An 11026-nucleotide genomic window follows, 5' to 3' on the forward strand; every position below is an offset into this window, starting at 1 on the left:
AAATTAGCCAATCTTCAGCTGCTCATTTAAAGTGCAAACACAACAGCAATCCATTCGAGGCATGAGTCTGTCATTTATAGAATGATCTTATATTTCCTCTAGAACTAGCACATCTGTGGAAGTTGCTTGGCTAATGCAGCCAGAGAGACATCTTATTTGTCTCCACCACAGTGTGCAAGGTACTGACTTGTACCATGTTCCCCAAAAGGCTAAGATAGATGGATGTCACCTCCTCCTAACAAACACCACTCGTGAATGAGTTCTGAATCTGAAAGGTAACATACTTGTTATTTTTAAATCTGAGTATTTAGCTGCATTGGTCTGATTTTTTACTGAGAGAAGAAATGTATATCTGACAGCAGAGAAACCGAATAATGTGATTTCCCCCAGCTTATGCACTACTGAAATACTTATCCCAGTTTTTCCAGTAGTGGTAAAAGGGCTAGAGTTTTATTTTCTGTAGTGAATTTATATTTTAAAGCATCAGTTTGTCTTAATGGACAGATGTAAATATTTTGAGGGATGTTCTAAGCCAGCGTGACTATTACCAGAGGTCCCTGAATAGAGCTGAATCCAAAACAGTGAGTGAGCAAGCACCCGGCTCTCTGCAACATGCTGCTGAGGTAGTCCAGAAACTGATCAGAAGTGAAGAAACAATTTTTCCAGGATACGAATTGCATTCCTTTAAGTCTCTTCTTATTCTTTGGATTAACTGGGATAGGGCTTAAAGTCACTGTAATGGACCAGCATATTACTGGCATGTTTCTAACCCAGCTATGAGTGCCTTAACAGGTACTGTTTGATCTGGATGAAAAACAGGATCCCAGACCTTGGTGGTGGGTGTTCTCGCTACATCCAGCAGCGAGTGGGAGAACCTGGGACTGGAAGGGCATGTGGTGGCCTCTGGCTGGGTAAGCGGTCTGCTTTCAGTGGCACAGGAGAGGTGTCCAGACAGGGGGCAAAGTGAAACCATCTGGCCTAAGAGCTCTCTCCTCTTCATGTGCTTAACTGCATTTCTTTCATGTGCTGGGAGGAGACAGCTGTCCACTTGGCTTCAGTAACTTGCAGTGGTGGGAGGAGAATTATGACCTAAAGTAGTTGTGATAGGGGGTTGGTCTGAGCTCTATGGGCCCTGGGATAACCTCAGCTCCCCTTGTTACGTGTGCTGCCTTGGGCAATTGCTGAATTTTTTCCCCATTCCAGAAGCTCTGTTTGAGCTCAGCTAGGTTGAGCCAAGCAGAGCTGAATACAGTCTCTTTAACTTGGATTTCTGCCAGAAAAAAAAAGAAAAGGAAAATAAAAATCTATAAAAGCATGGTGACACAAGGCAGCTCGTCTCATCCTTCTTCCTTGTAACATTTTCTACATGCTCTCTTTCTGAGGCAGACACAAAGAAAACCATTTTGTCCCTCGTAGGTTTTGGGCATCTTCCAAAGTCTCAAGTCTGAGATACTGAAGATCTATTTGTCTCCAAGATCTAGTCAACTTCTGTTTTGAAAGACATCTTGAAATAGGGATTTGACAGAGGTGAGGGCTTAAATGCCTAGCCAGATCAGTTGCTATGCCAAGAGTTGAACAGATGATCAGAAAGAATTTTATTCAACAAAAAAATGCATTTACAGATGTAACCAGTTTCAAGATTAGATGAACCCAGTTCTGTGGTGTTTGTCACTGGTGTTTGCTTTACCTTGAAGTGAAATACTCCTTTAGGTAACTGTTCCCTAAGCCCCTGGTGACCCTCAGGCTTCAGTCCTGAACCTTATTCAGGCTTGCTGCCGGAGAAAAGCAGGAAGAGATTCTTTAGTGTTAAACTTCTCATGCCTTTAAATGAACCAGATAAAACTGTCCCCATGTTTTACAGCAGTCCTTGATAATTTCCATTATTTATGAACACATTTCCTACAAACTTTCTGTCCAGGGATAGGATGTGAAATACCCACTTAAACAATGAAGAAAAGGGACTTTCTAAACAAAATAATGAAACTGGCAATATACCAAGAACTCAACAGAGCTGAACCAAAAATACATCTGAAGTACTTTAAAGGTCACTTACTGTGTTGTTATGACGTAGATAATGTATTTTTCAGGGGAGGGGGGAAACCAAAACAAACTTTTTTTTCTCTTAAAGCACTGAGCTCTTTCGATTGTAAAACACTGATTTTTCACATGATTTTCCAAAATAATAACCTTGAGGCATTTTCCCACAATTTGTCTTTTCAAGCAACTTTGTTGGGGTTTTTTAAATCTTGGAAAGACAGAGCTTGTCTTGTTTTGTTATGAGACAATCAAGATAAACTCCTTTCCCTTTGAAAAAAGGGTGCACAGTTCTAGCAGGCTTCACAAATCCAGACACTTTTACCAGAAGGTAAAGCAACAGCAGAAACTAAGTGTTAATAAACTGTTACTGATTGATTTACACAACTGTTATAATCGTCCTGGGTGACTTCAGCAAAGAGTGAATCTGAAAGTACCAATTCAACACTGCTATTGATTACAGGTCAAGTTTAATTCTGGTGTATATTTTGTATTTAGGAAAAGTAAATTAAATTAAATACAAAATATTAAAGCAATTTTGTATTTGCAGCAAAAGTGCCATCCCCAAACCACTCTTTTCCTCAATAACCCAGCTTAGCAGAAAACTCTGCATCTGCTAAGGGATCCAAGTAGGACAGGGAGCAGGTTTGGTTTCAAAAGTAACCACTTTAAGTTCATCATTGGACAAAGCAAATGTGTTTGCTCATCTGAGCCTTACCACTGGCTTTTACAGGAAAAAAAACCCCATCTTGTTCAGTGGGAGACACCTCACTGTTAAAAATGTTATTTTCTTCTTTAATTGCTAAAGTCATGGGGGTGACTCCTGTTTAAAGCAGATCTATACATAATAATTTAGCTAACTGGGGGCCTTGGCTAATGCATTGCAGGACTGAGCCCATGTTACAGAAAGTGTAAGTCATGTGAAGGTTTTGCCAGATAAGAGTCGGTGTATTCTGTCTGGCCCAAGCCTGCGTTTGCTTGGTACGGTTAAGTGCAAGCAGCATTTGTTCTGTTTGTGCAGCACATGAGACAAGACTTCCCTGTGGGTTTTGAGCCAAAAAAAAACCCATAAATATCATTACATTTGGAAGTGGAAGGGTGCAACAGCAAATTGATGTAAACAGTCTGAACTCTGCAATATGGAAATGCTGTTTAACCTGGGGAGTCCCGCATGTTCATAAAGCTATTCTATCATCTGATGAACCTAAAATGAAAGGGATTTGGCAAAGCATCAAGTTTGCTAGCTTGGATAACATGTCCAGGAAACAAAAAATGTTGCAGACCACAAACCCACAGAAGAAGTTGTAACAACAGACCTTGCAAAAATTTACCATGTCTTGCAAAAGCAGAAAACCCCCAATTCAGTGTTTGATAAAAATATAATCTAATAAGATATACAGTGGAGACCATCAACAATTGAACCAAAGATTTTGCGCAAAGAGGGAAAGAAAAAGGTCAGAATGTATCATCATATGCACATATGAAAACTGAAGTAAACATGTTTTGCAGAGCTCTCACTCTTACCAGAAGCAGTGTTACAGAAAACACCCCCAGCCAAATCACAGCAGACACGTGTATTTTTACAGGAAGCATAGAAAGCCCTCGTGGAACTGTGTAGAGATTAACATAAAGAGCCAATCTGTATAGACAACTGATTTGTTCAGAAGTGGAAGCTGGAAGAAAGGTGAAGTTATGATAACTTCTACGACCCTGTGCTGGAGAAGGAGATCCTTCAAGCTCTGTTCAACTGGAGAGGGAATGGTTGAATTCTGTACGAGGTTGAATATGTACGAGGGAGGCCCAGAGCAACAACCTGTGCGTCTGTCTGCTGGACCCTGTGGAGTTGCTACAGACCTCTCGCTGGAACTGAAATCAGAATTTGGCAGTAGAACACGAGTTTCTGATGACACAGCAAAACCCAGCTTCCTTGGGCTTTCTTTTGTAAGCTGCTTCTGACCAAAAAAAAAAAAAAAAAAGTAAAGCAATTAGTAATTCATTAGAGGATGGCAAAACACGAGCAAGAAAAAGATCAAGGACATAAAACTTTACGAGCAGAAACTTTTTTGCTGACGGTACATGTAGAGAGATACATAAGGTTAAGTACGCCAGTGCCAGATAAGAGTGCGCGCACAGCCCAAGGTGAGCAGCTTACAGCAAGGACGCCCTGTGTTCGAATAGTTTCGGCGGCACAACAGCGGGTTCAGATCCTGCGGGGGAGCAGGAGGGGTAGAGCAGGATGCCGTGTTACTATATCCCCTGGAGGCTTGCTACTGGGTATCCTCGCATCGCACCGTCTCCTTTGTGGCCCGCTTCTGGTTGAAGTGCAGCACCCGCCCCCAACGGGCTGCGCACAACCACGGGCTGTGCACAAAAAAAGGGCTGTGCACGCCGGGGGGATGAGACAAGCAGGTTTTAGGGCTCGTTCCCCGTCCCATGCCGGCCTGGCATCGGGCCGAGAAACAAACCTGGACCTCTCCGGCAGCCGGCGACACACGGGCAGGGGGTGAGGCTGCTGCCCGGACACTCTCCCAGGGCAGCCGTGCTCTAGACCTGGCCTGGACGAGTCAGTGCCTCGGGCCAGGGCAGCGCTGCCTTCCCTGCTATGGGCCCGTCCCGGCTCCGCCCGTCGGGGCCGCGGTGCTGATTCAGCTGCGGGAGGGCCCTGAGGGTGCCGCGGTCCCGCGGGCGGGGCGGGAAGGGGGGGTGGCGGGCTGCCCACTGCCCTCCGGGGACATAAAAGGCGGCGGCCGGAGCCCGCCTGTGTCTTCCGGCGCCGGCGGCACCATGACTGCCATCGGGGCGCAGGTACGTCTCTCCCTGCTCCCGCCGCCGGGGCAGCGCCCGAGAAGGGGGGCTCGGGGAAAGCTCCTCCGGGTACCGAGGCTGCCCATCTCGGGGCAGCTGCTGCGGCTCGTCCCTGCGTGGCTGGGTACGCCGGGACCCTTCCCGGAGCTGCGGGGCGCAGCCGGCTTGTCCCTGGCTTTCCCCAGACGGATAGCAGCTCCCTAAGCCCGTAGCTCTCTCCCCGTCTCCGTCGGGGCTGCAGCTGTTCTCGCAGCCGCACCCGGCTCTCTGAGCACCACCGCCTGCCGTGCAGAGCTGGAGGGCGCTGCGGGGTGCTTGGCTCGGCTTTTAAGATCTCGGGTACTCTTGGAGGGGTTCGGTGAGGAAGCCGTGCGTTGCCTTAGCGGGTCCGCGATGGGTGCATCTGGACAACCCAGCCCCGGGGAAAGCTGAGCCGTACCGCCGATGGGTGAGGAGCCGGGCCCGGATCCCGGCTGCCGCTGGCAAGGGCAGAAGAGAGCCAAGAAAGGAGAGCCCGGCTGGCGGCAGCCCGAAATGGCTGTGGGAAAAGAAGGGCAGTGCTGGTAATTGGGGGCTCCCCTTTTCTCCTCCGCCCCGCTTTTGTCTCCTCCGCCGTCCATCCGTCGGCTCCATTCTCCCAGGGGCCGGTGGTTTCCCCAGCCTTGCCAGAGCAGCAGGCTGTGCGGTGGGGGCCGCGGGGCTGGTATCCTGCTCAGCTCACAGCCTTTGTGATCTGAGGCCGGGCCTTGATATGGAAGCGTTCATTGTTCATGCAGCCGGGGAACCGGGAGAGCTTCACCCACCCTTCCTTTCTCACAGGTACAGTTTGTGACTGCATCACTTCCCCTGTGAGAAGGGGGTAGGTGTGCACAAGCAGATCTTTTCAAGTACTTAAGTCCCATAGCTTTGTACCTCTGGCTTCATTTCACCCTTAATTAGTGCTGTTAACCCAGGTTTTATTTACTCTACTACCCTTTAAGGCACAGAGGCTGCTGGCACACCGGAGACCGCAGAAATCCTTCTTTGAGACACTCATCAGGAGCTTGATCATCTTGTGTGTGGCAATAGCAGTGGTCTTGTCGTCCATCTCTGTCTGCGATGGCCGCTGGCTCTTTGCAAGGGGACAGCTCTTCGGACTGTGGCACTTCTGCACCGTTAGCAATGGCAGTGTCCTCAAGTGCGTCACTGACTTCAGCCTGGCCGAGGTGGAGGGGCTGAGCATGGGGGTGATTCCTGTAAGGAGCATGGTGTCCTTTGCTCTTGTGGTTGCCATATTTGGCCTGGAGCTGCTGATGGTGTCCCAGGTCTGTGAGGATGCCAATGCAAGGCGGAAGTGGTCAATGGGCTCAGTTCTCATCCTTGCCTCGTTTTTGCTGTCAGCCACCGGTGTCCTGAGCTTCTCCATCCTTGTGAAGGATCACCTCACCTTCACAGGCTTCACACTGACATACTGGTGCGAATTCATTGCTGCCTTTCTCTTCTTCCTTAACGGGATCAGCGGACTTCACATCAACAGCCTCACACACCCCAGGAACAGGGTAGGCAAGATCTAGGTGCAAAGGGTGTACTCCACCTTTGTGTAATCAGTTTTGCCAATTAGACTGGAAAAAAGAGTGTCTAATGAAGCTTGAAAAGGACACCATGTCTTAAATTGTGTGCAAAGTGGGGAAGCATGAGTCAGTCTTGATGGCTGTAGAAGACTTACCCACCCACTGGTCAGCATGAAGGGCTGCACAACAGGAGCAAAGCTGACTGGGACTGGCTGTTGCAGTGCAGTTTCTGGAAGAGTGGATTAAAAGAGGGTGTTCTGTCAAACATGTGGAGGGGTAGCAGTCTGTGATCTACAGACACAGGCCATTTTGAGGCTTATATGAAGCCTGTACTCTTATCGGTTTGGTCTTCCTATGATTTCCCCTGTACTCTGAGCCTGTGAATAGTGGCATAACTTTGGTGTGTGTCGTGGCTCTGCTCTGCCCTGGGGACAAATGATTTGTGGCTGGTCGTGCTCAGTGGCACAGAGTATTGAAAATCTCAACAGGATCTCACTCCTCCACTTATATTTCAAAAGAGCAGGCACACAGGTCTTGATCTGGTTACTCATTTTGTGTGTCTGCTGGCATGTTCTCTGTATCTGATCTGTTTTTCTGGGACACTTCTGACAGAAGCAGAAAGATGTAGCTGTCCTGGGACCAAGAGCAGGCTCTGGGTGTGATGCAGGTGTAGAAGGAAGGATTTTGATGTATTCCTTGGGCAGCAGTGTATGTTCCTGTGTTCAAATCCTCTACTCGCTGTCACCACTCCTCTGCTATGCTTGTAGGATGTGTGCCAATAGGTCACCCAGACTGGTTCCCTTTGCCCTTGCAGAGTTCACTGTAATGGACTGTTGCTCTTCCTGGTTTCCTTTTTGTCCCCTTGGGAGAAAAGGGACAAGCTCTGCAGGGCTTCAGGTGGGCGTTGTGGCTGGGCAGACCATGCTGAGAACATCAAACCTTCTGGGCTGTGTTTTGGTTGTCAGGGCTCCCTGCTTGGGTAATAGGAAATCTCATCCTGGAGCTGAGCCTCCTGCAGCATTTCTTCTGGGAGGTGAAAGCTCTAAATCCTCGTGACCAAAGTCCCACTATTCCCCTGAGTAACAGTGGGCCTGGGAGGAGAAACAGTCCATGACAGCAGCTCTAATCTGTCACAGCTGGTGGAAATACAAAAAGTCTTGGTCAAAATTACATTAAGGCTGGTTCTCCTCCTGCCAGTGCCTGAATTGAGATCTCTGAAATTGCTGCAGCTTTGAAGTTCCCCATGGTGTCTGATGTAAAAAGGGAGACCTCAGGGGCTGGTTACCCTATGTATGTCCTCCTGTCTTGCATTCAGCACTCTGTTGCCCACCAGTAATAATGTCTTCAGAGTATTTCAGGGTTTCTGGTTTAAGCTTGTATTGTGTCCACTGGTAAATCCAATTGTGTTTGTGTTCTAGGATAAATGTTTCTACATGTTTCATTGCTGTAGCTTGTCTGATAGCTGTTGAGCAAGGTTTTCATTTCCTGTGCAGCAAGTTTGCCAATTTTTCACCTGAAACAAAAGGTCATAGCACAAAGGCCAAGAAAGCTGTGAAAGTGAGCCACAAGTAAACAGATTTGTCTTTGAAAGCTGAGAATCTGAAGTCCTGCCTAAACATACATCCACACTTGCCGGATGGGCTCCTGTGAACTTGCTTGCCTTCATGAGGATAGTCTCCATTCCTTCTCAGATCTCCATAACTTTTAAAGACAATACTCCTGTGCCTGTTTTGTGATGCAGTTTCAGACCAGGCTTGCTCTGGACACTGTCACTTGTGCTTTTGCACATGAATCTGCCCTTCTTCCTGGTGAGATAATGCACAGAGCTGTGCTACCCAGGCAGCTTCTGAAGCTCTTGCAATGGCTGGGGCTTTGTTAGGCTTTCTTGACCTGCTTTTAAGGACAAGGACTTGTGCCCTTCACCTGCCTCTGGAAAACTGCACTGTGATTGTGTTTCTGTGAAGGTGCTTTTGATTTGTTGAATTGCACTGTTAAAGATGTGCTAGTGGGCTGAACTTGGACAAGTTGGTGTGAACAGTGCTGTGAATTTAGCAGAGCCACTCACCTGAGAGGGAGTCTGCAAGTTCTGGTCCCAAACATTTGCACTTTGGAGTTACTAGATGGTGTAGAGTGCCTTAACCAATAACTCAGTTGTGGTGCCTAGGGGTGCCTATGTCAGGTGAGACAGTTCACCTACCAAAGGTTACGGGTGTCCATGGCTTGTCTAGAAAAGTGGGTGTAACCTCAGAGTTTCTTCTTGCTGACATCCAAAACTGGAAATCAATTCTTCATGTGCTAGCAGGAGGCTCTGGCCCCAGTCCTTTCCCTGGGTGAAGGCAGTAGCCAAACTATCCCAGCCTGATGCCTCCCACTGTGGTTAGAAGAAAGCAGTGAAATTGGCCACTGAGTTCACCCAAGACTTGGTGCAATTATGAACGATTTTAGGATGCCCTCTGCTAGCTGAAGGAGAGGCCTTTTGTTAGGGGTAGGGAATCCTCTAGGGAAAACACAATAACTTTTTTCCAACTACTTTTGTATAGTGCTGCTTGACTTACTAATGCTGGGAGAAGATCTGTTTTGATAGCTAAATTCATTGTCTCACATATATCCTTATATAAAGCAACCTGTGCAGCAATGGGTAACTGTTGATTTTCTGAAGCCTGTGGAAGTGTCAAGCAATATTCCTGAAGTTTGTTAAATAAATTTCTTCAAAATAAAAGAACTGTAATTCTTTCTTTTTATATTTAGATAGTGGGGTGCAGATTTAAGGGGATGAGTGGAGTTTACATAATCTCCCAGCTGCCATTCCGTGTGTTTACCCAGATAGACGATGAAGAAATGACTGCATGGTGCTTTGCTGAGCTCTGACCAAGGGAGCTGTGGCTGCTGCACACTCCCCTCTCCTTTCCCCTCCAGAGTGTCCACACCAACCCAAGTAGCCAGATCTGCTTTGTTGTCTTGCAAAACAAGATGGGCAGTCAGCTGTGCTGCTTCATGGGAATTACAGATAACCATGCAGGATCTTAATGATTTCCTGTTGTTCCATGTGCTCTGTTTACCAGCTAAAGAGCTCTGTCCTTCACCTCCCTTTTCCCACACCACACCCTGTATCTGAAGCATCCTTTCTCTTTTCCCCAGCTCTGCTTTTTTGGCCTGCGGAAGTGGTGTATGAGTAAAAATGTACTTATCCAGGTTTTTTTCCAAGCTCATTGTACTAGGAGGTTTAGTCAAATGTCAGGAAAACATTTCCATTCTTCACCACTGAATTAGTTTATGTAATCTCAAGTAAGTTAATTAGCACATGGTGTTCTCTTTCTGATGGGAGAGATTGTTGGTCTGTCTCAGATGGTTTAATATCTCTTAAAAGCAGGATAATGAATGTCACCTTGTTAATGAGCTGTTTAGACTTACTCAGTTACTAACTTTAATTGGAAGCTTGTGCACAAACCATTGTTTGCAGATAAGAAGGAAATAACAGTACAGGGCATGCTAGCTAGAGAAATATATTGGACTGTTACTGGCATGTTTATTTTTAAGTCTACAGTACCTTCATCAGCTGTGCTTGGAAGGACATCTGGTCTGGGGGTTGAGCCTTGCTTGCTTTTACGAGTCAAGGAAAGGTGATGACCAGAGGATGTCTGTCTTCATGGGCCTTCTCTTTCCCTCTGCTGGGGTTTATGTAAGCAGGTAATGGCCCTTCCTGATCTTTCATGTCAGCTTGCATGCCTAAGAAGGTCCTCATCTCTGGGTGAAAGAAAGGTGCACCCTGGCGGGATGTCCTGGAAGGGGTATTGGCTGGATTCCTGGGGCCTCTCATCTTCTTGTGGCTCCAACCCCTTTGAACTGCCACCATCCCTTTTTGAAAAAGCTAATTTCAGCTCCCTTGATACCCAGTGAGGCATTGCACAATGTAATAATTCACTGCGCAACAATACTGCTTTTTGCTTCTGATAGTTTTGCTGGGAACTTCCTTGTTCCTGTGTTGGGAGAGTAAATCCATTAATCATTTCCTCTTAAACTCAGCCTCAGGTCTTGAACTGCTGATGCTCAGGCTGCTGGAGCTGCTGCATGCAGCACTGGTTTGCAGAGCTGCAACTGGCTTCTCAGGTGACCTGGAGTGACAAACCAGAGGCTGTCAGCAGTGACCCTGAACAATGATAACCAGTTGTCTGAAAGATGGTCCTCACGTCCTGTTTACTGGCAACAAATGTCACTGGATGAGCTCATTACACTGAATGAGCAAGTATTAGAGAAAGGGAAGTGGTTGGACTCTGAATATGGAGTCCCTGTTCAGTTTGTGTCAGTAGTTTAAGGCCACTGATGCTGGAGTCTGCATGCCTTGCACCCATTCATCTCCCACTTTTTGCATAGCTTGCTGAGATTTACTTCCGTGTTTCTCTTTATCTGCTTATAAAAATGGCAGCACTCCCAAAGCAAAGTTACTCTTTTCTTTAATATTTTTCAGTACAGTTTGTCAAAAGAGATGCCCAGCAGGGAAGGATGCTTTTGCAGCCCTAGTGCAGAAGATGGGTGAGGTGAGACCCACACCACTATGGGGGTGTTTGACAGTAGCTTTCTACATCCTGGTCACAGTATCATAATGCCTGGGAGCACCTGCCTAAAGGGTATGCTCTTCC

The 11026-nt window shown here is 47.1% G+C and overlaps 1 protein-coding gene and 1 long non-coding RNA gene across 2 annotated transcripts; one reads left to right on the top strand and one right to left on the bottom strand.

Annotated features, from left to right (window-relative positions):
- Nucleotides 1–1571: 1571 nt before the first annotated feature.
- On the bottom strand, nt 1572–4578 carry LOC134157488 (uncharacterized). Its single transcript, XR_009962338.1, has 2 exons — nt 4500–4578; nt 1572–3986 (listed from the first exon to the last, which is right to left on the bottom strand). It is a non-coding gene; the product is annotated as an uncharacterized LOC134157488 (long non-coding RNA).
- Nucleotides 4579–4630: 52 nt separating this feature from the next.
- On the top strand, nt 4631–9111 carry TMEM37 (transmembrane protein 37). Its single transcript, XM_062606433.1, has 2 exons — nt 4631–4839; nt 5820–9111. Exons 1-2 carry the CDS (start codon nt 4819–4821, stop codon nt 6390–6392), a joined length of 594 nt encoding a protein of 197 aa, XP_062462417.1. The 5' UTR covers nt 4631–4818; the 3' UTR covers nt 6393–9111.
- The last annotated feature ends 1915 nt before the right edge of the window (nt 9112–11026 follow it).

This window comes from Pezoporus occidentalis, unplaced genomic scaffold (genome assembly GCF_034315485.1).
Source record: "Pezoporus occidentalis ecotype Australia unplaced genomic scaffold, CSIRO_AGI_Poc_V1 ctg12, whole genome shotgun sequence".
In the NCBI taxonomy this organism is placed as follows: Eukaryota; Metazoa; Chordata; class Aves; order Psittaciformes; family Psittacidae; genus Pezoporus; species Pezoporus occidentalis.